Source organism: Argentina silus (genome assembly GCF_951799395.1).
Source record: "Argentina silus genome assembly, chromosome: 13".
Taxonomy (NCBI): domain Eukaryota; kingdom Metazoa; phylum Chordata; class Actinopteri; order Argentiniformes; family Argentinidae; genus Argentina; species Argentina silus.
The window spans coordinates 11797196-11824447 of NC_139667.1; the positions used below are offsets into that span (position 1 = coordinate 11797196).

The following is a 27252-nucleotide window of genomic DNA, read 5'->3' on the forward strand; positions in this document are numbered from 1 at the left end:
CTGCTGCACATTCTGGTGGGCCAACAAGGCCAGGACGCCTGTCCCAACGTGAGTGAACGTCTAACTAGGGGTTCCATTTGTTTTTATTAATAGGCAAGTTGTTATGTTTTGCTTCACTGACTTATGTAGCATGAGTACTATAGTTGGAAAATTATTCATTAATTATGAGATCAAAAACTTGCATAAGCCTCAAGGTTCAACCGTTTCACAGTGTGGCTTAATTCAATCAGACTAGTATCTTGAGGTCGACCAGGCAGGTGCAGAACAATGTTCTCCCTTGGTGCCACAAGCAAAAATGTTTGATCTAATATTCATTTAAGAGGTTTTTTTTTGGTACTTACCTAAAACATTGATGGAGTGAGAAGTGTTTTTTCTTACCCCAGAGTTATCAGTCACAAATGATTTTGGATTTCCTTTTTATAAGACAAGGAACCCAGAAGGGCCCATGCGTTGTCCTTGTGGGACTGAAGCCATTGATAAGGTCTCGCTTAATCAGCCTCTGATGTCAATGGGGAATTTACTGAAGGGTAAGGGAGGGAGGGCTGGAAAGGGTGGGAGGGCTGGAAAGGGAGGGAGGGTGGGCGGGTAATTCTGTGTGAAATTGAGCTCTGGCAACCTTGGCTCCCCTGCGGTGCTGCCAAGGTTGGAGGCCGCTACCCCTTTCCTCCATGGCTGTCAGTCAAACTTCCCCAAGCCCCTCCCTCCTCTTATTGCTGACTGCAGAAGACAAAGAAGGGACAGATTGATGAAAGGTCTCGTGGGTGGAAGGGGGCTAACTTGACTACTTGGTTATTACCTGTCATTTTGGAGTAGTCATAGTGTTCTTGATAAATCTCTCACTTGTAACAATACCCAAGGTAATGATGAGTATATGGTAGTGAAAAACAGACAAGATGTTGATGGCGGTCCGTGTCTAATAGTGAAATTCAGAGCCTTTCTTTCTCTCTCTCCCTCTCTCTCTCTCTCTCTCTCTCTCCCTCTCTCTCTCTCTCATCCTTATTTGCAGTCCAACGGAATGCTGAACAAGATATGCACAGAGCAGAGCGGCCCATTTGACAACAAGAGTGAGGTCAAAGGTGGTGGGGGAGGAGGGGGCGGAGCCACCTATGTGTTCAAGGTAAGTCCCGATGCTCAAACTGTTGCACTCAAACTGCATTACTCCATTACTCAGGGGTTAAATACTGGATCAGACCAGGTGTGTGTGTGTGTGTGTGTGTGTGTGTGTGTGTGTGTGTGTGTGTGTGTGTGTGTGTGTGTGTGTGTCTGTGTGTGATGAAAGCAGATGATTTACTGTCCAAACAAAGAGCTGACAATGTGGCAGTAACATGAATGTAAAGCCATGTTTCTGTTGTTGTAGGTGGAGAGGGGTGTTTACACCCCCCTGATCGTTGCAGCTGGAGGCGGTGGGCGTGGCTACAGTAGCCAATCAGTGAGCCAGGTTGAGTTGATGGACAATCTTGGCGTACCAGGGCGCAATGGGAAGTCTGGCGCAGCAGGTACAACTCTCACACTACACGGTGTCTTTAATCTGCATGCTTGACAGTTGTGTGTGTGTTGGTCTTTCTGTGTACAGTATGGCTCTGTGTGTGTGTGTGTGTGTGTGTGTGTGTGTGTGTGTGTGTGTGCGTGTGTGTGTGTGTGTGTGTGTGTGTGTTTCTGTGTATGTGTGCTCGCGCATGCATGTGCATGTGCGCGTGCGTGTGTTTTTGTGTGTGTGTGTGTGTGTGTGCGCGCATGTGTGTGCGTGTATGTGTGTGTGTGTGTGTGCATCCGTGCGTACGTGTGTATTTGACTGCTGTTGTGCTAGAGTACCCCCCCCCCCCCACCGTCCATTGTGATCCCCCCCATCCCTCCTACTGTGAAGTTTGAGAATAAAGCTGCAGTCTACAAAGGCAAGCCCCCCTGCTGAGTGTCATTAACAACTCAATAGAACATTTATTTACCACTGTCATATTGCTGCCCACCCGTTTCAGTGTTGCGTTGTGTTTGAACTGCAGTCGCCTCGCTCATACCTGTACAGACAGTGTGTACGTTGGCGTGGAATGTGGATAGATAACGTTTGCTACTCAGCATGGCCACATCAATTGTATTGGGTATTGTAAATGAGGCCGTGATTGCCTCAGTATTTGTATTCATTTGGTGACTAATATGCATATTGGATTATACAGTTCAACATATATACAGTGCCTTCAGAAAGTATTCAGACCCCTTCACTTTTTCCACATTTTGTTGTGTGAAAGAATTTGCCATCAATCCACACACAATACCCCAGAATGACAAAGCGAAAACACGTTTTTAGAAATGTCAGTAAATGTCTTAAAATTTAAATACAGAAATACCTCATGTACATAAGTATTCAGGCCCTTTGCTGTGACACTCTTAAAATTAGCTAAAATGCAAAAATGTCATCAACAAATCACTCAATAACTTGAACTGAGTCCACCTTAATGCAAGGATAATAGTTCATGTAATTTTGGAATGAATATCTTTGTTTTTATAGGGTTTCTGATTTGCATACATTACACACTGTGTAGATTAGGATGTCACTACCAACTCAGCAAATTTCATAATTTTCTCTTGATCCAGACAAACTCCCCATTCCCTGCCGGTGACAAACATACCCATAACTTGATGCAGCTACCACTATTCTTCACACGAAAGATGGTGCAGAAACTGCATTGCAGGTGTTGGATTTGCACCAAACTCAATGCTTTGTAGTAAAACCAAATAAACACATTTCCAGCCACTTTCTTTGCTGTATCACTTGAATTCATTGTATCAAACACAATTATGGATATGAGATAGATTATTTTCCATTAAGGGATTCTTTTGGGCCACTTGGTTATAGACCAATTTTGTAGAGTGACTGAGATGATGTTGTCCCATCGACTGTGCTTTTTCCTCCATTCAACTATAAAAACAAAGATATTAATTCCAAAATGACATGAACTATTATCCTTGCATTAAGGTGGACTCAATTCAACTTATTGAGTAATTTTTGCATTTTAGCTCATTTTAAGACTGTCATAGCGAAGGGTCTGAATACTTATGTACATGAGGTATTTCTGTATTTAAATTTTAATAAATTTACTGACATTTCTAAAAACCTGTTTTCGCTTTGTCATACTGGGGTGGATTGTGTGGATTGATGGCAAAATCTTTTAATAATCCATTTTAAATTGAGTCTATAACAAAATGTGGAAAAAGTGAAGGGGTCTGAATACTTTCTGAAGGCACTGTACATTCCGATGCAGACAAGTGTCTGCACATGACAGTCAGTTTGAAATGTTTGCTTTCGTTTGCTTTCGTAAATGTTTGCTTTCGTAAAAAAATGAATCTACATGACTCGTACTTGTAAATTCACTCATACTGACAAAAGCCTTCAGGCGCTTTTCTACACCTAATAATCTAATAGCCCAGATAAACTCATTTAATAATCAAATAGCCCAGATAACTCTGTTCATTTAGTCTCCCTAACCCTAACCCTAACTCTGTTCATTTAGTCTCCCTAACCAGTAAAACAAGACGTGACAAGACAACACCTCACATGACTGTTCATCCCCCCAATGTGTTTCTCCTCATCCCGCGGAGGAAGACGATGCCTCTCTAAAGTGGTTATATTTTACATATCGCTGCATCCATTATTCACCGTCTTTGAGTCGGCTGCGCCTAGCGGAACATGACATATTGATCAGTCCTGTTCAGTAGGCCTTAGGCTTGCTTCCAGAGGACCTGGTTTGCAGAGAATGTTGTTCAGTCTGGTGGATTTACTTGTTTGTGTCTTTATATCTGTAAAACAGCCGTAGGGTCTTGGTTAGAGTTGGTGGTATATGTAGGATTAATTGATGGGGTTGCAACGCGGCAGCTCCTAAACCACTAGACTTGGTTTATCACTGTGCTCTGCGATTCATTTCTAGGGATAGTTTCTACCCCCACGTTTGTTATTTGTTTCTGTGGGCTGGGATTCTTTGACTTTGAGAAGGGTTTATTATTGGATTTTATTTGTATATAAAGCAGTTCTTTTAAAACTCCCATTTTAACTCTCGTCATTACTTTTGTTGCGACCCAGTGTTGATCAGACACAGTCTCAGAGCTGGCTACTTATCTCGCTAAGTATCTGTCGAATAAAGAAGTGAGGGTTAGTTATTGTATTAGTGGTTTTCCTGGTGTTAATTACAGATAACGGACCACGCATCCGTTTGTTTTGATGAGTTTGTCAGTGTGTCGGAACGTTGTTGCTTTAATGTTGTGGTCTCGGGTGTATCATTGACTTTTCTTATGAGGTGAGTGACTGTCAAGGAACGGTGTCTGCGAATGTGTGCACATGATTGATTATACTATGGTTTATAATGGTCTTGCGGTTTTTTTTCTTTTGGGGTTTCAGGTGGTGGCGGAGGCTGGAATGACAGCAACCCTGGGATTCAGGGCGGGAGACCCCTCATGCTGGGGGCACATGGGGGGCAGCCCTGTCAGAAGTTTAGCTGGCAGACCCACGGGGGCTTCGGGGGAGGGGGAGGCGCCTGTACATCTGGTGGCGGAGGAGGTGGATATAGAGGTGGGTCCAAACGTCATCTGCATACAGCATTGTCGTTTCATCTTAATGCACACAAAGGCAAAATCCTCGGTCTCCCGCTCTTTCTCGCTTTGCCTTTACGTGGCTTATGGTATTGGACTAGCATTCGATTTGTCATCAACTAGCGCTTAAAAATGGTTTGCACATATACACCATAAAGGTACAGTTGGCAGTTCCTTCATTGGAAATCGTGTGACCATAATGCACTTGCTTCAACCATCCATCACCCTCCTTGTCCCTAGGGGGCAACACCTCTGTCGATAATGACCCAAAGCACGATGGAGAAGATGGCTCATCTTTCATCAGTCCAGATGGAGACGTATTTCTTGATCCACTGAAAGGTAACAGATGTGCACAATGCAAAATGCATCGCACAATGGTGATCAAGTGCGTATGGTTGCACTTTATTTTACAGTACATAAATGACCAGATATTTACTTAGAAACTACACAGAACAATGGTAATTACATAGTAATACTATATGAATGATCATTTTGTTTCTTTGGGATTCGTTATAACAAACACTGGTTCATTGCTACAACATTGAACACTGTTTACAGTTGCCACACAACAATAGCTGGTAAATGTGTACCTCAGGTCAGTCATTCCCTGTCCCTCCCATGTCCTGTTCCTGTGTGTGACAGGTATGGAGGGTCCAGGGGAGGTGATCATCAGCCCCGTACAGAACTGTAGCCACTGCGAGACCGAGGAGTGTCACGAGAGCGAGGAGGGGACCGTGTGCTACTGTGATGAGGATCTCATACTGGCCCCCGATGGAGTGTCCTGCATCAACGCCACAGGTCAGACACACACACACACACACACACACACACACACACACACTGTACACATACTTTACACTCAGACATACACATATAGTCTTTCTATTTTTTTTATAAACCCTCACCACAGACACACACACACACACACACATACAAACACAAATGCAAACACTGTTGATAATACAATATTACAATATATTGCATCAACACTGCAGGTTGGGGAGACACACACATACAGTATGTACTAGACCAGTACACACACACACACACACACACACACACACACACACACACAAACACACACACACACACACACACACTCGCAAACACAGTTGACATGAAATGAATTGGATTAGCAGAATGGTACTTGTAATAGATTGCAATAATTAACAATTCTTTCATGAATCCCCCAAGTAATTTAGCAGCAGAGCTTTTACAACGGTATAATTTGTTGAATCGTTATCTTGGGAAATCCTCTCTAATAGTGTTTTAATCATTAATAATCACAGATGCTTACAGTGATCTGTAATAGAGGTGAGAATGAAACAGTAAATGAAACCTCTGAGCGCATTTCAGTTGTACAGTGTAAAGTGTCTCTCTTTCCTTTCTTCCTTTCTTCCATTTGCACTCACTGAAGTGAACAGATGAAAGCACATTCCCAGTAGACTAGTAGTACTGATGTAGGAGACATAAGAAGGAGAGGAAGCCACTTAAGGCAATTGAGATACACCCACTGCCTCTGGCTTTGTTGCAAATCTCTCACCTTCCTCAAATACATCACAGATGAGTTCAAATAGATATAATTGTTTAAATCCTTGGAATATCATTTTACGTTGTTCCCTTTTACGCTTCTTGCTTTGCAGAGGTGTCCATCTTGGGACCGCAGCCCTCCCTGTCCCATCTGGCACTGGGGCTCTCCGTGGGTACCTCAGCCCTCATTGCTGCCTTGCTATTGGCTGTGTCCGGAGTCATGATCAGTGAGTAGTGATCAGCGCACACACACACACACACACACACACACACACACACAGACACACACACACACACACACACACACACACACAGACACACAGACACACACACACACACACACACACACACAGACACACACACACACACACACACACACACACGCACATACATGCCAGTTACACTGCACTCCACACACTGTTATCTCATTCCTATGTGTGGTGGGATACTATTACTTACAATACAGGCGTACACCACACAAACACACACACACTCACACACACACATACACACACACACACACACACACACACACACACACACACCAACTAACCATGACAGACTGAGTTTGGCCCTGACCCGGGCTGTAAACACATTAGTTGTGCGAAACGTGTGTACGGTTATTTCATTTACAAGGCGCTCGCTAACGTACGAGCTCTGTCAGCCGGCGGTTAAGCGCTCATCCATCATAAGTGGGTTTCATTCATCACTGGAACACTGCCACACTTCTCCCAAACACCACTACTGTATATCATGTGCTGATGTGGTGTGTGGGTTGATGGCTCAATGAGCGCGGGTTGTCGGCGGGTGATAGCAGCGTTCACTCAGACGCTTTCCAGCCAGCCAGCCAGCCAGCCAGCCAGCCAGCCAGCCAGCCAGCCGCCCAGCCAGAAGGCAGGGGCGGCCAGAGGTCTAACTGCTCCAGTCTGCTTGCGCGGCCTCCCCGAGGGCCTTTAAGCAGCTTCTGACTCGTGGGTTTGTGAATATACAGTATGTGATTTTGAGTGGGAAAATTGCGGACAGGTGTGTATGGCTGTTGGAGCCAATTGAATAATGCATGGGTATGTGTGTGTGTGTGTGTGTGTGTGTGTGTGTGTGTGTGTGTGTGTGTGTGTGTGTGTGTGTCTGTGTCTGTGTCTGTGTGTGTGTGTGTGTGTGTGTGTGTGTGTGTGTGTGTGTGTGTGGGAGGGTTGAAGTTAATCAAGAATCTATTTGCTGGTACAGCATGTCAGAATGAATCATGCATTGGAATGAATCGATTTGCATATTTACCAATCTTTATGTGAGTGTGTGTGCGTGCCTGCCTGCCTGCCTGCGTGCGGGTGTGTGCGCAGACAAATGTTACTTAGTGTTAATGTGGGCTGTAACTGGTTGGTGTGTCTGCCCATACATCACGTATCTGTGTTTATATACATATATATCATACAGTGTACATGATTATATTGTCTATGCAGTGTACAGACGCAAGCACACGGAGCTCCAGTCCATTCAGCTTGAGCTGCAGAGTCCTGACTGTAAACTGAGCAAGCTGAGGGCGTCCACCATTATGACGGACTACAACCCCAACTACTGCTTTGCTGGCAAGACCGCCTCGGTCAATGACCTGAAGGAGGTGCCGCGGCGCAACATCTCCCTCACCAGGTGCTGTTCTGAGTGTGTGTGTGTGTGTGTGTGTGGGGGGGGGGGGGGGGTAGCTGGGTTGGGTAGAGGGTTTTGGGGGTCCGTTTCATTTCAATTCAGTTTATTCATTTAAATCAACATTTCACTTATTTTCTGAAATGTGTGTGTGTGTATGTGTGTGTGTGTGTGTGTGTGTGTGCGTGTGTGCCTGTGCGTGTGTGTGTACGCGTGCGTTTGTCTGTGTGTGTGTGTGTGTGTGTGTATGTGTGAATATGTGCAGGGGTCTGGGTCATGGTGCTTTCGGTGAGGTGTATGAAGGTTTGGCGGTGGGGATACCCGGAGAGCCCAGTCCCATGCAAGTAGCCGTCAAGGTGAGCTCAGCCACAAACACAAACAGTACAGATCACTCCTCAGTTCTGCACGATCTATAGGAACTCAATTCAATTGAATACAATTTTATTACAATCATAATCACATTAATACAGATAGTATACATTCAAATATATACAGTATATTTACAGTGCCGGAAAGTAGTCAGACCCCTTCACTGTACATATAGCACACAAAGTCAATACATATTGATAGCATATTAGCTATAGCGTTTAGACTGTGGGAAGGGAGGATGGTTAACTCCATGATGGAGGTGTTATCTGCTTGAAACCAATTACTGTCAATCTCCAGTGGGAGGGGCTGAAACTTCTCTGCAAGGTATTTAAGTCCCTACTCAGCTTTGACTAGAACTAAATACATTTGGACTGAGTGGTGAAGTCTGTCAGTTCGTTAACTGATCGTTAGGTGGGAGGGGCTGCAACCCTGTTAAGGCATCAGCAATTCCAGAATCTGCACTTCTATCCTGACGGTCAAAGAGCGACAGCCTCCTGACATGAAGACGAAGGAGTCAATCTGTGGAGTCCATCAAGGAAGGCCTGAGAGGAAGGCCAAACCAAATTAAAATATGTTTATTCTATTTGATTCTTTTTTCACTACTCTGAGTGTATTGAGCGCTACCTACATCTTGTATTGCCCACAAACCCTCTATCTCTATACTGCCAAATATCACAATGTGCTTTCTCCCCATTCCTGTTATTTCATCCCTCAGGAGGACACATAGACGCTACACCCCCCCTCGCAACCCATCTAATCTAGTCTACCAACCATGCTCAACTGATCACGTCCTCACTTTTCGCTGGAGGACTTTGGAACTGCCAGTCAGCGGTTCGGAAAGCAGAGGCTCTCAGCTTACGCCTGCTTCATGTCCCTCCACTTCTTTGCTCTCACAGACATGGATTACACTGGAAAACACAGCTACTCCTGCAGCCCTCTCTGATACCTCCTCCTTTTCTAATTCCCCTAGACTCTCTGGTCGAGGGGAAGGCACAAGACTCCTCATCTCACCTAAGTGGTCACATAATATCCTTCCCCTGTCACACCTGTCCATATCCACCTTTGAATTCCATCTCCCCTGTCACCTGTCACTTCTGTCACCTCCCCTGTCAAACTTCAAGTTGTTATCTATCGTCCCCCAGGTCAGCTTGGCGATTTCTTCAGAAGAGATGGTTGTCCCTCTCAGCTTCTTCCCTGAGGACGGCACACCGCTCTCACTACTGGGTGACTTTAACATCCAGTCAGAGAAGCTTCACTCGTCTGGAGCACTTCAGCTTCTCTCCTCCTTCGACCTTACCCTGTCCCACTCACCTCCGACTCATAAGGCAGGCAATCAGCTCGACCTTGTCTTCACCAGATCCTCCCATACCATCCTCCTGTTACCTCTTTTCCAGTTTCTGATCATCATTTTGTATCCTTCTCCCTTCCCATCAACCCCTCCCAGTCAGACTCTACCCACACTGTATCCTCTCATCGCAGCCTGCCTACCCTCTCCCTCACCGCTCTCTCTTCCTCTGTCTTATCCTCCCTACCCTCTGTTGAATCATTCTCCCTTCTATCCACTGATGCAGCCTCCTCCACCCTCCTGTCCACTCTTTCCTCATCCTCCACTGACCTCAAGGCCAGCACGATCCTCTCCACGCGCTCCTTGGCTGTCTGAAACCCTGCAAGCTTGTAGAATAGGGCTCCGGGCAGCTGAGAGGAAATGGAGAAAAACCGACCTCCCTGATGACCTAACACCTTATCTCTCTCACCTCCTCAACTACACCTCCTCTGCTAAAGCTTCTTACTACCATTCCAAAATTCAAGCCTCTGACCCAAGGAAACTGTTCTCCACATTCTCCTCACTCCTCAACCCACCTCCTCCCCCTCCTCCCTCCTCCCTGTCTGCAGATGACTTTGTCACCTACTTGAAAAGAAGGTTGATGACATTAGCAGGCTTTTCTCTCTACCTCTTGCCAACACTGCTACCGCTCCTCTCAAACCCACTGCACTACACTCAGTTTCTGGTTTATCAGCTCTTTCCCCCCTCTCCCCTGATGATATTGTAAAACTGGTCACATCCAAGGCAATCACCTGCCCTTTCGATCCTATCCCCTCCCCCTTTCTCCAATCCATTTCCAAAGACCTCCTTCCATTCCTTATCACCATAATCAATTCCTCTCTATCCACAGGATCTGTCCTAGCTGCCTTTAAGACAGCCAGAGTCAAGGCTCTTCTCAAGAAACCAACTCTTGACCTGTCTGCGGTCCATAACTACAGACCAGTATCCCTTCTCTCCTTCTTATCTAAAACCCTTGAATGTGCTGTCTCTAACCAACTGTCTCACTATCTCCTTCAGAACAACCTCCTTGACCCTCAACAATCCAGCTTTAAGGATGGGCACTCTACTGAGACTGCTCTCCTTGCTTCCTCTCCATGCTTCTTCCCTCTCCTAATACTTCTGGACCTGTCTGCTGCATTTGATACAGTAAACCACCTGATCCTTCTCTCCACATTCTCAGAACTGGGCATCTCTGGCTCTGCACTCTCCTGGTTTGCATCCTACCTGGCTGATCGCTCTTACCAGGTGATGTGGAGAGGACAGCGATCCTCTCCACGTAACCTGGTAAGAGCGATAGGCACTGGGGTCCCCCAAGGCTCCATCCTAGGGCCCTTACTGTTCTCCCTCTATACCAAATATCTTGGCTCGGTAATTTCCTCACATGGTTTCTCCTACCACTGCTACGCAGATGACACTCAAGTCTTCCTTTCTTTCCCCCCCTCTGACTCACAGGTGGCAACACATGTCTTGCAGACATTTCTGCTTGGATGTCAGCCCACCACCTCAAACTCAACCTTAACAAGACTGAGCTGCTCTTCCTCCCTGGGAAAGCCTGCCCTCTCCAAGTCTTCTCCTTCACAGTAGAGAACTCTACTGTGACCTCCTCCAAGAATCTTGGGGTGATCCTTGACAGCCAAGAATCTTGGGGTGATCCTTGACAACCACTTATCCTGTGCGGCGAACATCACAGTGACAGAACGCTCCTGTAGATTCTTCCTCTACAACATTAGAAGGATACGTCCATTCCTCACCAGAGAAGCAGCACAACTGTTGGTCCAGACACTTGTGACCTCCTATCTTGACTACTGCAACACACTCTTGCCCGGGCTCTCCGCCTCCGCCATCAGACGTCTGCAGCTCATCCAGAATGCTGCCGCCCGTCTGGTGTTCAATCTCCCCAAATTCTCCCATGTCACCCCCTCCTTTGCACCCTTCACTGGCTCTCTGTAGCAGCTCGCATCAGGTTCAAGGGCAGCAAAGGGAACAGCCCCTCCCTACTTGCCAGCAATGGTCAGACCCCAAACCCCTGCCCGATCACTCCACTCTTCCACCTCGGCTGGTCGCTTGTCACTGCCACCTCTACATGGCTTTTCACTGTCCTGGTGCCCCGCTGGTGGAATGAGCTTGCCACTGCTGTCAAGACTGCAGAGTCACCACCTATCTTCCGCCGTAGACTGAAGACCCATCTCTTCAGGCTACATCTTGACTGTCCCTCCTAAAGACCTCTTCATCCCCGCTACCCTCCTGTACAGTTTTTCTACTGTAAATAAAAATGTAACTTCTAGAATTGTGACTGCCAATGGCACCTGTTCCTAGCATAGATTTGTTTTTCTTATGATGACTGATGTATAGATGATTCACTCACTCAGACAAATGTACTGTTCTAAGTCGCTTTTGTTAAAGGCTAAATGTCTAAAAGTTTATTATTGTTGAATAAAGGGACTCTTTTGCACGTTATGTGCCGTAACATCCTCCATGTTCTGGTTATGTGTTCACAATAGACACTTCCCGAGGTGTGCTCAGAGCAGGATGAGTTGGACTTTCTTATGGAGGCTCTGATTATCAGGTAGGACACACTCACACACACACACACACACACACACACACAGACACACTGCTTTTGGCTTAGCCACATATTACAAAAATATTTGCACTCCAACAACAGTATAATTGTCCAACATCGATCTCATCTCATCTCTCCCTCCTCCCACTCCTCTCCCCCTCCATCTCTCCTTCTCTCCTCTCCTGCCTCCACTCCCCTCCTCCCTCCCTCCACTCGACTCCTTCCTTCATCTCTCCCGTCCACAGTAAGTTCAGCCACCAGAACATAGTGCAGTGCATAGGCGTGAGTCTGCAGGCCCTGCCGCGATTCATCCTGCTGGAGCTCATGGCTGGAGGGGACCTCAAGAGCTTCCTGAGGGAGACTCGGCCCAGACTGGTTAGAGACAGATAGACACCCTATCTATTTATTTAACTCTCCATATGTCTGTCTGTGTCACCATCTTTCTCTCTGTCTTTCTATCTATCTGTGTGTGTGCGTTTGTGCTTGCGTGTTGAGTGTGTGTGCGCACATGCGTGTGTGTGTGCGTGTGCGCGTGTCTGTGTGCGTGCGTGTGTCTGTCTGTCTGTGTGTGTGTGTGTGTGTGTGTGTGCACGTGCGTGTGCGCATGTGCGTGTGATTGATATTGATTAACCCAGTTGATTAACTCTTACCGTGGAATGGCTCTGTACTGTATGTGTGACCCTGATGTCTGCCTCTCTACAGGAGCACCCCTCTAGTCTCTGCATGGTGGACCTCCTCAACGTAGCCAGAGACATTGCACGGGGATGTCAATACCTGGAGGAGAACCAGTTCATACACAGGTACCGTGGTCGATCAACGTGTGTGTGTGTGAGTGTGTGTGTGTGTGTGTGTGTGTGTGTGTGTGTGTGTGTGTGTGTGTGTGTGTGTGTATGTGCAAAGAAAGAAAATACCCACACACTGGAATATGCTCCTGTGTTCTTTATGGCAGTTTTAAAAACGTATGGCAGTTTGGCAGTTTTAAAAACGTATGACAGTTTTAAAAATGTATGGCAGTTTGGCAGTTTTAAAAACGTATGGCAGTTTTAAAAACGTATTGCAGTTTGGCATTTTTAAAAACGTATGGCAGTTTTAAAAACGTATTGCAGTTTGGCAGTTTTAAAAACGTATGGCAGTTTTAAAAACATATGGCAGTTTGGCAGTTTGAAAAATGTTTGACAGTTTGGCAGTTAGGTATACAAACATTCTATAGCATATTCCAGGGTATTATCGGGCATATTCTTTCTTTTCATCGCCATTGTTTTGTACCCTGTTTCTGACAAATGTTTGGGAATGTGCACACACTACTTTTGAACCAGGGAAACATGTGCATGCACACACACACACACACACACACTTGTACATTTCTCCACGCATACACACATATTCACACACCTAAAACTTGACATTCACTACCGTACGACAACCCAAACACACCATATGGGCTTCTTTACCTTTTCACCTAGCAGAGGGAACTAAAGCACAGTAACGGGAGAGTAAATATGTGGGAGCAGATGGGGTTGGCTGGCTTGCCCATTTTCCTTGGTCTGCTTCCATGGCACCCATCGTCTCTCCCTCCTCTCCTCTCCCTCCCTCCCTCCCTCCCTCTCTCTTTCTCTCCCTACCTGTGACAGAAGTTCCCCTTCCCCTTCTCTAACTTCCTGCAGTCATCTAATGATAAATGAGGCCAATTAAAGCTCATTTACTCAACATGTGCAGTAAAACCATCAATCCGCCTAATGGTGTTTCGCCGGAGCTAGCCGACTCTATACCCCCAGCCTTCACCCGCATTAAAATTCACGGCCAGCCTCCTTCGGGCCACTTTAGTTTTCCTGGAGTGTTTACCGGGGGTCGACTTCAGGACGCTGGGACTGGAGGACATGTTGAGTGTCAGTTGAGTGGTCCAGTAGTCGCCACGAGGCTGATCATTCTTTGTCTTGGGCTTCACCCTCGGTTTGAGGACGGGCCCACTTATCTTCTCATTGAGTGTCGAGCTCAATTTCTTGTAGGGATGGTGTGTGTGTGTGTGTGTGTGTGTGTGTGTGTGTGTGTGTGTGTGTGTGTGTGTGTGTGTGTGTGTGTGTGTGTGTGTGTGTGTGGTACTTTTCTTGTTCCAGTGAGTTCTGTACAGCAAGCCTGTAAAGTCAACTTAGTGTTCCCCAACTTTATTTGTGCACCTACTGTATTGTCTGGACCCATTAAGTACACATCACAAACCACGTCCCCCAGCCTAAGCCATTGCCTGAAAATGTGTATTTGATTTAAAAAGTCATCCTTTGCCACACACTCATAGGCCCACCATTAAGTAAATAAACATTTTTAATGCCCATGCATTTGTCTAAAGTACCGAAAAGGCATGCATACAGTATACACACCACATTGGCATTTGTTGAATAGCATTATGAATAATGATAAAAAAAATATGAATAATATTTTTGTGCTTTTGCTAATACCATTTCAGAACGCCATGAGGCAAATTCATTGTTTGGCTGTTCTTTATACACTAATCCGTTAATCCTTAATCTCATGCTCAATTGTGTTCAATCGAGGAGAAGAAACCAAAAATACACACACAGCACAGCACACAGCAGTGAGCAATTCCTACGAAGTTACTCTGATGTCTCTGTTGACCGTCTTTGTGCCTTAGAGATAATGTCTCCCAGTGACACTTTGACACTCGTGTTCTCTTGTCCTCCTGTGTCTAGGGACATCGCTGCTCGGAACTGTCTACTGACCTGCAAGGGCTCCGGGAGAGTGGCCAAGATCGGGGACTTTGGGATGGCCAGGGACATTTACAGGTAACGCCACAGCCAGCGACTATAAGTCAGAGACATCAGGGATTGTCAAAAAAACATATTTCATTTAAGTATTTCATGCATTTGCTTTCAGGACAACTCCATAGGTTCCATTGTACTAGGTAAAAAAAAAACATATATTATGTCTGGTCTGAGAGACATACTGTAGTAGATCTGTACTCTGAATATGATATGGAGAGTTCAGTATATATGGTTAAAAGATGTATTGATGGGTGCAATGTTGGCAGCAAAGGTTTGAAGCCAACCACATTGAAAATACAAATCCAGACAGTCAATTTGTATCGCCTCTCTTCACAGCCGCAGGGTCAAAGACACAGACAGACCCACAGGATGTTAGAGTGTGATCTGCCAGACTAGTGTCAGTCCGACGCTTTATCTGCACTACGGCTCCACGTTTCTTGACTGTGCTTATTATTCCACACAGAACCAATCACACATAATCAAGTTCCAATGGGGAAATCAGCCACAAGTCACCAGGAATTAGATCACAGGAAATAAAAAGTGTTGCGACGTACAACTTCAGACTGTGTCAGCATAGCATAGATGAGTCACTTGGGCGGAGGAAGGAGAGCGGTATCTGGCAGCGGAAAGGCGTAAAAAAGGGAAACCATGCGTTGGTGTGGAACTCCCCGGAGATGTGCTGTTCATTAGAGAATGCTGGGTTCAAATGCTGATGTTGGTATTCAGGTGTCCCCACTGAGAGTTCCCCAGGCTGGAAGCATGCTGTTGAGAATGAGGGATGGGGGGGGGGGGGGGGGATCTTGTTATCTGATGTGCAGGCATCAGCATCATGTTCCCATCCCCTTCCCTTTCCCCATGTTTCCTGATGCAACCCCCTGCTATGAGAGCTGTGGTACCTGTGGTTGGAGTCAGTTTGAGCCGGTCTTATGGGAGGTGTGTGATGGAGAGGGGAAAAGACAAGGCTTAATGGCAATGTTTTACTACTGCTGGGAGAAGGGACACACACACACACACACACACACACACACACACACACACACACACACACACACACACACACGAAAGGTCCACTTTCTCTCTCCCTTTATTTCAATACCTTTTCCTCTCCCTGCATACTTCAATTGCTCTTAATCATTTTCCTTTTTTCACTTTTTTATTCCTTTTATTCCTTTATTCCTCTCTCACACACACGCACACACACACACACACACACACACACACACACACACACACACACACACACACACCCAACCACAGAATGCCTAGGTGCCTGGGGAGGAATACAGACTGTCTTTGTCTGTGTTTATAAGCTGCCTTAATCTCAATCACAGACTTTAGTTGGTGTTGGTCGGTTAACAGTTGCGAGGGTTTGCACAGACTAGCAGATGTCTTTCTTGTCCCTATGTGAACCCTACAGTACGCCTCAGACACACCCCATCAAGCATTACCCCAAATTCCCTCCACTCGCCCCATGCAGAAACAGATAGATGGGATGTTGAACTGATAGTTTTCATGAATTCTCATTACAGTTTCATGATTTTTTTTGCTTGAAAGGACCAACGTATTGTGCCAATAGATACATGTGAAATCAGCATGCCAGCTGGGGGAATCATGGGATAGGGTTGGTCCGTGGCGAGTTCAACTATCTCAAAAGACCATACCAGGCTTAGAGTTCCAAACAACAAAGTCACCTAAACTGGAGGGAAAACAAGATTCATTCCAGGCAAGTAAAAGCTAGCTACAAGGTTGTTCAGGCCTTTTGGCAGGGCCTCCCCTGCTGAACAACTCCCATCTCACAGTCCATCAGGCTGAGGTTTTACAGTGTGTGCAGAGTGACACAGCGGGCCGCCATACTACTTTTTTCTTCTCAGTGTGGGTTGGGAGCAGGCCATCCATTGGCCCAAACAGTTATCAGCGGGCAATCTGATAGCATGGCGCACATCAGATAACAACTGCACAGCTTGAGTGTAAGACAGTTTAAACCAACTTGGATCAGACCAAGAAAATAAAGATACCCCTTTTTTTCCTTCAAGATAAAGAGAAGACTTTCAAACGCCCACACGTTTGCTGTAGTTGTAGTAAATTCGATTGGATGTCATGTCAGATAGTAATGTAATTACTGTATTGGTTGGTGTGTTAGAGTGCTGTTTCCATAGCAACATGTGTGTGAACTTTGGCCTTCCCTTCCTCTTGTATCCTCCCCTCGCTCTATTTTTTTCTTTTTGTTCTTTATCTCTTTGCGTCTCTTACTTTGCCCTTTTTATCGATCCATTTCTTCTCTCCCTCTCACTCACTCTATCCATTCTCTGTCTGTCTGTCTGTCTGTCACTTAAGCTATCCAAGATGAGCTCTAACAAGGCAAATGTGTGTGTGTGTGTGTGTGTGCCCCCCTACAGAGCCAGTTACTACAGAAAGGGTGGGCGTGCCATGTTGCCTGTGAAGTGGATGCCTCCCGAAGCCTTCATGGAGGGGATCTTCACTTCTAAAACAGACACGTGGTGAGTAGACTTACATTATACACCGAGTAGCTCCCTTCCTTCAACATCAGCCCTGACTATCTACCTATGCCCCCCCAAGATGAAAAGATGAAAGAGGATGAAGTCATAGAAGGACAGATTTGTCCTTCTATGACTTCATGCTCTTTCATCTTTTCACCAAGGCCTCCTTTACTCCCTCTCCATCTGTTCCTGTATTTCTTCACCACTCCCTTCCTCCCTTTGTCCTTCATCCGTCACTTTTATCTTTATGACCTTGTTTTATGCCTCCCTCTCTCTCTCTCTCTCTCTCTCTCTCTCTCTCTCTCTCTCTCTCTCTCTCTCTCTCTCTCTCCTCTCTCTCTCTCTCTCTCTCTCTCTCTCTCTCTCTCTCTCTCTCTCTCTCAGGTCCTTTGGAGTGCTGCTGTGGGAGATCTTCTCTCTGGGCTACATGCCCTACCCCAGCCGCAGCAACCAGGAAGTCCTGGAGTTTGTCACAAGCGGGGGCAGGATGGACCCTCCCAAAAACTGCCCTGGTCCAGTGTAAGTGGATGACCTAGCCTGGAACCCCCCCCCCCAGCCCTACGTGGTGTAAATGCGAGCTACTTTGTTTTTTATATGGGATGAGGACCTCCAAGGACCTGAGACAAAAAGGTTCATTTTGAGAAGAGGGGTAACCATCCAAACAAAGCACGTCATCTTTTACCAACTGTGGTAAAAGAGGTACCCAGACTATTTAGTCATGTAAGAGCGCTATCACTGGCTTCTTGACATTCTCAAACTTAAAACTGGGTTCTTGCGTATCACCTACGCATGTTCCACACTCCTTTCCTGCATAGTAATACTGTTATCATCCATATCTCTCTTTGACTGCCCCTAGCTGGCAGATAGTGCCTTGAGATCACTGCCAAAACCCCCCTCTATTTTTCATTGAGAATGTGTTTTGTTTTTTTTGACAAATATAGCCACATGCGGTCCGATTAATCTGAGCCAAGACAGGCTCACAACAGGACAATAACAGATTACACAAGACTAACGACTCCAACTCAAATCTGCCAGGCAATTAATTAATCAATATCTTGTTTTGATAATGTCTCAGTTGGTGGCTACAGAGTGACTCTTATACCCAAACTTCCATTTAAAAGACAATCACTCAGACTGTGATGTTTCACTTTGTTCCGTTTATTTCAAAGTATGAAAGTTGGAGCTGTGGACAGCGTTTTTGATGAAGCATATATTTATGTGTGTGTTTGTGTTTGTGTTTCAGGCATATTAGCAGCGGGAGGCGTTTTTGATTGGATAATGTGTTTGTGTATGTGCGTGAGATTAAAACAAAGTTGGACGAGACGTTTTTAATTAAGTATGTGTGTGTGTGTGTGTTTCAGGTATCGCATAATGACACAAAGTTGGCAGCATCAGCCTGAAGACAGGCCCAACTTCTCCACCATCTTGGAGAGAGTTGATTACTGCTTACAGGTACAGCATAATGACCAATGAGACAGCACATCTCTGTCTTTGACAGCACAACTGTGTTTAAGAACTCATATATAACTAGAAATTTATTATTTAATATCCATGATTCTGTATTCAGTTTGGAGGAAAACAAATATAAGATGTGATCAAGGGATATGGAATCTAAGGGGCTGGTTTCCCAGACCTAAATTAAATCTAGTCCTAGACTTAGAGTATGGGCCCAATTGCAACCAAATGTTCTGATTTGCCCATTAGCTGACTGCTTACATCCAGTTAGTTAATCCAGGGAGGCAGGGGATCGTGGGGAAAACAACAGGTGATGATTATCAGCTGCATGCAAAATGTAATTCACTTGCAACCAAAAAGCCACCCAAATGTAGCTGAGGAACAGCCAGTCTGTCAGATATACAACTATACATTCGCTTTCATAGCAGACGGCGGGAAACACCATGTCTGAGGCTCTCTCCCCCCTCCCATCTGAATTATCAACCAATCAGAAATCACAGAGGTCATCCAGCTAAAGTTGAAACAAGTCCTGCAACCCCATAAATGAGGACAATCCACCACAATGAAGTAAGCTACTCATTATGGCCAATGGAGAACGGCTGGTTCATTTTCTATTTTGTTAATATCTGAAATATTTGACTGAGAAAATAAAGATGAATTGTAATTTGTGTTCAATTAAATAGCAAAAATGGACAGAAGATTTTCTCCATCGCCTCAGTCTGGCCGAAAAGCAGGTTTAAATGTAGGCCTGTTAGGGCATCCACTGGAGGGGGCATGTTGCTTGTAAATGTTTGGTAGCAACTGGATTATCTAATGAGGAGATGAGCCCCAGGTGTATACTAATTGACTAACTAAGTCGTACACCTCATCCTAATATACTATCGCGTGCGTCAACCACTGCTGTGAGCTATGGAGATCTGTCAGTTGGCACAGCAAGACGACACCAAAACACACCACAGTGTTGGAACTACCTGCCGCGGGTATCCGCTAATGCCCTTGACAGCCTAGATGCACGCAGAGCCTTTTGACGGACGTGGCTGATTAGGACACCCGAAACAGAATACGGTGGGAGAGATCTGTTTTTGGGGATCTGACGCTGGCATGTGCTGGGGGAATTAGGAGGGAGTGTTAGTGCTCTAGTCACAGGGAGGATCTTGGTTGCAATTAGGATCATCTCTTTCATAACTGTATCTGATTTAACAAGACACCAGCTTAGGGTCATTCCATTCAGAATTGTAAGCATGTTATCTTCTTTTTATAATGCTTTCTTTTATCATGTGGATTATGACTGTTTTCAAGACTGATAAGCATTTTCAATGGAGAGTCTCCATTGAAAGTGGGATTTAGTTTAGTTTAGGCTTAATCAGTTTCCAGGAAACTGCCCCTATGTATATGTATTAGTAGTGATAGAAGTCAATAATGATGGACACATGGTTATAGCGTAGGATAGCCACTGTTTGCAAGTTGCTGTAGTTGTGTCTGATGCCACTTTCACCACACTTCCATCCTCTTCAGGACCCTGATGTGGTGACCGTGCCATTGCCTGTAGAGTATGGTCCCCTCCCTGAAGAGGAGGAGCGTGTGCCCATGCGCCCCGAGGACCCCACCGCCGCCCCTTCCTTGCTGGTGTCTGCTCAGACGGTCGATGGGGAGGGCCCACCACCACTACAACCACCACCACAACCGCAACTGCAACCACAACCGCCAGCCTCCCATCCTGCTGAGGAGATCAGGAGAGTCGGGGAGCCTCTCCTCCTCCCCAGCCTGCCTCCTGAATCCAAGCCCCAGGTGGTGGCACAAGTCCAGTCGTACCCCCATCCCCACCAGCACCCGCATCCCCACCCCCAGACATCCACTACCACCACCGTCACCCCCACTGCCACCTCCAAGGCGCCCATCTCCACCCAGCCCAGCCAGGAAGGGGGCCACATCAACCTGGCCTTCACCCAGAACCTCCCCCAGGAGAAGGAGGGCCGCAACGGGAAGCCCACCAACCTGTGGAACCCCACCTACGGCTCCTGGTTCCTCCAGCAGCAGCAGAGGAAACAGCAGCAGCAGCAGCAGCAGCAACAGCAGCAGCAGCAGCAGCAACAGCAGCAGCAGCAGCAGCAGCAGCAGCTGCAAAGGCAGGGAGGGGTGGGTTGTGGCGGAGGAGGAGGGAGGGTTCCGGGCGAGGGGCAGGAGCATGTGGGGCGGACGGTGGCCGAGGCGGCGGGGGCCTTGGGTCTCCAGCACCAGCACAAGCAGCAGTTCCAGCAGCATCCATTCCAGCAGCAGCATCATCAGCAACAGCAGCAGCAGCAGCACCATCAGCTCCAGCAGCAGCTCCTCCACCACCAGCAGCAGCAGCAGCAGCAGGGGCTCTGCAGGCCTCTACTGCCCCCACCACCCCCTCCTGCAATCTCCACAGCCGCCCCCTCCCCGCTGCTTTTAGATTCGGCCTCCCTCCCCCCGGTCCCCCTCTACAGACTGCGCCGGTTCCCCTGCGGGAACATTGGCTACGGCTACCAGGAGCAAGGGCTACCCCTGGAGCCCTCCCACCCCAACCCCAACCCCCCTCCTCCACCCCCTCCACCGCCGCCCGCCGCCCCCTCAGGCCACCAGAGAGGGGCCCCCACCTCCATGTCGCTGGGCCGGTCGGGCATAACCGAGGACAGCCGTCCACTGCTGGTCACCATGGGCACAGTGCAGGACCCCAGGCTGCCAAGAATGGAGGGGCACAATGCCACAGTGCTTTAGCCTCCTCCTCTCCTCCTCCCTTTAGCTTATCTCTGAGACTGTGTATGGAAGCACAGGACGGTACGCGCAACACTGTGTCAGGACAGTACCCACCTTACCTACCTTACCCAGCTTACCCACCTTACCCACCTTACCCAGCTTACCCAGCTTACCCACCTTACCCCCCCGCCCCCCTCTCGTCTCTACCCCTTGGTTTCGTCCGTCGATTTGGAGCAAACCGTTTCACATGGCAAATGGTGGATAGGTTAAACATCTTAACCCAATGAGAAGCTTGGACACTGTAGTGAAAGCACATTGGAGAGTTGCAAAGACCATTGGCCAGCAGAACATGACAGATGTATATTTTGCCACACTGGATGAAATGTATTAGGGCGCTAAGGGCGTGAAAAGTTACAGTGAGAAGCGGCAAATAGTGCAGTCTGCCATCGTAGCAGGGCGGGGCACGACGTTACCATCTGGTAGCAGAAGCTGAAGGAGCTTTGTTCATCCGCAATGTGTTCATTAGCAAACCGGCTTTCATGTCGCTGTACAGTAGATATCAATGCAGCCTTTCATACAGAATTACACAGAAAGCACACAACCAGATTGTGTTTCACAAACACATGGCAGATTACAGACAACAGAGAAGACCCACCTGTGTATCTCAGCCAGCAGTCTGACTGTAGCATTTGCTCATCATTCTCTGGCTGTTCATCATCGCTGTTCATCCATTTTTCTGCAAATGTCCAAAACACGGGCTCTTCTTTATCCATTTCCATTGGGATTCCAAGCCTTGGTAAATGACTCGCTATTTTTTAAGAATATCTGAGAATCGTACACTGGATTCCGATGAAGAAGTTTTTTCAAAAAGAGGAAGAAGAAAAAAAATGTGTTTGTTGATGTTTGCTTGCCTGCTTGTTTATTTATTCATTCGTTTATTTATTTTTGGTCTGTAAATTATTAATGGACGTGCTTCTCACACATCAACCCATCCGAATTGCTTTTTGCATAAATTTGTTCACGCATTAGCTTTTAAACTGTAATTTTGTTTGTCCATCGTTGGATTAAATGAATCCCTTGTGAGCAATGACTAACACATTGACTGGTGTTCCAGATCATTTAAAACTAAATGTTTTTATTGGAGGTAGACATTGCTGTGGAGTGAGAGGGATTCAGAAGATAATGGTGCCATAAGTATGTGTTGGTGGCTGGCTTTGCACTTCTCGATGTATGATTATTCTATGAAGTAGGACGCATATGTTTATATTGTTTGTGAGTGAGTGAGCGAAAGCGAGACAGAAGAATGAAAAATGGAGACCATCATTTGAAGCTTATTTAAAATCTCAGCGGTTTACAATTTTCCTTTCCATTCCTTGTTGAGGATTTTTAATATACAGTATATATAACCCTCTTCAGATCTACTGAAATTATAGTACTGTTCCATGTGTTTTCATACAGTTGGAGATTAATTCAATTGCGAGATTGCTTTTAAATGGCATTTTTGCTGGGGGCCTCATCCTCATCCTCACCCCCTCCCTCCCTCCCCCCTCCCAATACCCTTTTTCTTAATTCATAACTTGTAAAAATGTATTTTCCAATTTTCTTCTGCCTGATCCAGCAACTATATTGGACATTGCTGAATAGGTCTTTACCCTCAAACTGCTATTCTAAAGTGCTCAATGTTCATACATTTGCATAATTTATCTTTTCTTTTTGAGAAAGACTGTTGGAGAATATCAAGTATTCGGAGTGCTAAGTTTGAATACAAATTGCTTGTGGTTTGCTTTTGAATGAAGCTATGGAGAATATTTTGTGAGACTCATTTTCCGCTGGTCATAAACCATGTTCACACATTTTAATGTGCATGGCGTCAACACTGTCAATGATCAATGTCTGCTTGTATAAGTTGAGAGAGGAAATTCTAATTCATGTAATTATTATGACTGTCTTAATGTGAAAGTCACACAAGGATGTGTGATGGTAACACAATTTACCCAGGAAGTCCAAAGTGTGTTGGTTGGCTTGAATGGTCAATTATAAAACAGTAATAAGCTGTCATAGGCAGGTCATAACAGGCCATAAAGACATTTTATGACTTGACATAAAGTGATATATGTATCATGTAACATGTTTTTTTTTGTCATGCTTACAGTATGACGGCTTTAAGAAAGCTTTCAACTGAGGGTTAAAGAAGCGTTCTACACTACTGTTCATCTCAAGCCGCTGAGTGGATTTTGTGTTTTATTTGCAGCTCTTCGCCATCACTCCTTGTAAAAACAAATTGAACTGCACCTGTAAAATGTTGTAATTATAAAGTATTGTACTATGGCTCTGGTAAAACCCTGTACGTTGCCATTCAAATGACATCCGCCAAAATGAATAAATTGCTATATAATGACTTCTGCTTGGCTACCACATGTGAATGTGGCAAAACTTGGCACTCAATTCTATCAAAGTGTCTATTCAGTATTTCGACCAGCAGTGAGCCCCTATTTCAGGAGCGCTGCAGGGTGTGCAGGCTTGTGTTCCATCCCTAACCTAACACGTACAGTAGCTCAAGGAGCAGGAGTAGCAGCCCATGATTCAAGAGCATATCTTTCCCCCCCCGTAGTGAAATAAAACAAATAAAACGGTGGGATCTTGTGTGTGCTCAGGGCCAGTGTTTGATTAAACAGACTCTGCATTAACAGTGCCAAAACCGCTTTGATCGAATCTGGCCCAATGGAGTAATGTTGGAATTGGACAGAAGTATAACCATTTTACAGTTTTTCCTTCTATATGGTTCTTGATCCCCAATGACATCAGTTGTAAACATTGTTGAGGGATGTGGAGTCTCTTCGCCCACACGCCCTCCCACACAGGGTGAGGCACACAGCCGAAGGCAAAGAGGAGAGAGTGGTGAAATTAGAATATAATCTTTATTCTTCATTTTGTATTTTACAAATACCCTTTTTTTTACACTACGTGCACGTTTTTTCCACACAGAAAATCCTCTCACTATACACACACACACACACACACACACACACACACGACTTGAAATATACACATTGGAAAAATGAATGCAGGAATAAAAACAAACCAGTTTGTTACGTACAAACAGCACCAAATGACTTATACCAACCAGCTGTCTAGTGCAATAAGACCACTCATTGTATGAGACAGTTGGGCTTTCGAATACGTATCGTCTATGGAGCAGAGAGCCAGATACTGTAGTGATAACACGGTCACCAATGGTGACCTACAGAAAAAAAACTGCCACAGGAATGTTATGGCATTGACTGTTAAAAGTAGTAACAGAGATAGAGATTAAACCAAAAAGAAAGTTTGAGAAACACGAGTGATTGATTTACCTTTCATCATAACCTTCGCTTTCTTTCATTTCAGCGTTGGGTCTGCCCGCCAATGCCTTTCAATCTGCAGGGGCTAGCCAGACAGATCAATGGAGCATCACATTGTCAATTCAGCACCAGAGACTGGACTACTGTGGTCTACCTTTTCTAATTGGGGGGAGCATCGAGGACTTGTTAAATAAGCCAGTTCTTTTTTTCCCCCACAAATACCATAAATGCTTGTTCTCTGCCGACTTGTCTAGACTGCCTTCATTATACAGTACAGCTTCAGTAGGCTCTACGTAGCATATAAAGTAAACCTGCTCTCACAATCAATATCACATGACAGAAACGGTATAATTATAAATCGTGCTAATCCATGTTAGCTTTGGACAAATCAAACACTGTACCGTCAACGTCATACAGTTCGGCATCTGACCTGACCATACCCAGATTCAAATTAATGATTTTAATGAATTACAAACTAAATCACCTACGGTATATAAATGTACGTCAGTGGGTGGACCATTCATTAACTTCCATCATTTGACAGTGCTTTAACGGTGCCGTCGTTTTGACCACATTGGTGGTCACAAGAGTTGGAAATGAATCCAAATCAGCTCTGTCTCAGGACATTAAGAGCCGATCGCTGTAGAGGTCCTCACTCAGAACTAGTCAACAGTTACCCTGTATAGTGACTACAAACCTTCTCATTCACGCCAAAGTGCTCACGTTCGCTGATATTTTCATACTGTACCTCTGTACTGAGACATTGTCTTGCAGTAGTAAGGTGCATTGTTTGAATGGTTTGATTTGCTGTCGGCAACAAAACACTCTCTCTTTCTCTCACTTATAAGGGAGCTTACAGTAAAGTGTTGTGTATCCTTCGCCCATCTGGCCTAAATACACTTCCGTCAAAGCAATCCTGGATTGCAGCAAGACCTAAAATTGCAGTGCAGCTCTTTGTGTCTTACAAGACTTTCAGAATGATCTCCTTCCACCCTGCCAAACCAAACTATTGTCTAATGATCATTGAGATGATGTTAAAGTGCTTCTGTTGCCTCATACCTATGTTCAATAGCGTTACATTTAATTTCTAAAGCGCATGAACTTTCCCTTTCCTCCGATGTTCAATGAAAAAAAAGGAAAAAGGTTTAACCGAAAGAAAACAAGAAAAAAGGAACACATGAGTTGACCTGTAGTTAATGTGTTGGCCGGGCACAGCAAAAACCTAATAACTCATTTCATACAGTCACTTTCTGGGCTTTTCTAGGAGCAGAGAAAATGGGAGATTTTGAACATGGCAGAAAAAGAACATAATAGAAAAACATTATAGTCCACAACATTTTCCTCAGATATGCTCTCCACTGCTTCTGCTCACTCCTGACATTCCCCCCCCCGGTTCCTAGTGTCTCAGCTGTTCTCGTCCACCAGCCGGGCTCCGTTGATGCCCCGGTAGGTGACCCGGCTGGGCCTGACAAGGACGCCATGGCCCGGGCGGCAGCTGAAGTAGCGGCGTCCGCCCACTGAGCCGTCGTTCTTGCCCTTGGGGCCGCGGAGCTCCAGGCCCAGCCACAGGCCCACGGCGAAGTCGGCTGTGCCCAGGTAGCGGATCAACGCCATCTCGTTGGCGCTGCTCAACAGGACCTGCATGCCCATGTGGAGCCGGACCGAGCCGTCCAAGCCAGAGGAGGTGGTGGTGGTGGTGGTGGTGGTGTGGGTGCTGCCTGGACCTCCCGTGCCGCCGCCGCCCCCTGCTGGACGCCAGCCGCTGCTGCCGCTGAGGGTGCTCCAGCGCCGACGGTGAGAGTTGGAGCGCGTCCTGGAGAAGGGGGAGGGGGGATTGGGTGGGTGGGGTGAAGGAGAAAGAGACAAGGATGGAGAGAGTAGACGGGGAGAGAAGCGAGAGAAATAGATTTTAGAGAGAGAGAGAGAGAGAGCGAGAGGAGGTAAAAAAGATAGAAGGGATGTCAGAATAAGAAAGAGACAGGGATGGGGGGATGAAAAGTGAAGGAGGAGGGGAAGGAGGGAAGGGCGAAGGATAGATGAGAGAAAGATGAGGGCAAGAAACGAGAGAGAAGAAAAGCGAGGGAAGAGAGATTGATCTTGGACTCCTTTCGCAGTCATTATAACTACTATCATGCATTGGCAATTCGCCAAAATGATTATTTTTGCTGACTAATACGGCTGGTTCTTATCAGTATTGATTTTTACCTCAGCCGTGGGGATAAGGATAAAGCTGATAAGCATTGGGGGGGGGGGGAACTGTGAGGTGGAGAATAGTAATGAGATAAGAAAAGGCCACCTGTTGACTGGGCTCTTCCGGCTCGACTCCTTCTGGGTGGCGATGGCCGACGACGTGCTGAAACTGCGTCGGATCCCTGCACGCAGACACACATGCATGCGTGCACACATGCAGACACAGACACACACACAAGTTCAAAGTTAGAGATACTGTAATTGCATTCTACAGTACATC

General features: G+C 46.1%; 2 protein-coding genes across 3 annotated transcripts in view; one reads left to right on the forward strand and one right to left on the reverse strand.

Annotated features, from left to right (window-relative positions):
• Positions 1-23807, forward strand: part of alk (ALK receptor tyrosine kinase) — a gene marked incomplete at its 5' end in the record, with an annotated part of 253051 nt that extends 229244 nt beyond the window's left edge. Inside the window, 17 exons of the mRNA XM_083682991.1 lie at positions 1-48; positions 1007-1117; positions 1358-1496; positions 4385-4555; positions 4816-4914; positions 5218-5373; positions 6219-6332; positions 7560-7746; positions 8006-8096; positions 11935-11999; positions 12242-12371; positions 12699-12796; positions 14699-14791; positions 17167-17268; positions 17653-17787; positions 18630-18720; positions 20239-23807. The exon at positions 1-48 is cut by the window's left edge and continues 100 nt beyond it. Coding sequence (XP_083539117.1) covers positions 1-48; positions 1007-1117; positions 1358-1496; positions 4385-4555; positions 4816-4914; positions 5218-5373; positions 6219-6332; positions 7560-7746; positions 8006-8096; positions 11935-11999; positions 12242-12371; positions 12699-12796; positions 14699-14791; positions 17167-17268; positions 17653-17787; positions 18630-18720; positions 20239-21462 — 3054 coding nt within the window. The 3' untranslated portion in view covers positions 21463-23807. The remainder of the gene's footprint in view (positions 49-1006; positions 1118-1357; positions 1497-4384; positions 4556-4815; positions 4915-5217; positions 5374-6218; positions 6333-7559; positions 7747-8005; positions 8097-11934; positions 12000-12241; positions 12372-12698; positions 12797-14698; positions 14792-17166; positions 17269-17652; positions 17788-18629; positions 18721-20238) is intronic.
• A 533-nt stretch (positions 23808-24340) lies between these two features.
• The window catches only part of LOC310814118 (CAP-Gly domain-containing linker protein 4), a 31679-nt gene continuing 28767 nt past the window's right edge, over positions 24341-27252 (reverse strand). For both annotated transcript variants that reach the window (XM_083683409.1, XM_083683408.1), the window contains 2 exons: positions 27079-27154; positions 24341-26595 (listed from right to left, as the gene is read on the reverse strand). In XM_083683409.1, the coding sequence (XP_083539535.1) occupies positions 26187-26595; positions 27079-27154 (485 nt within the window). In that variant the 3' untranslated portion in view covers positions 24341-26186. The remainder of the gene's footprint in view (positions 26596-27078; positions 27155-27252) is intronic.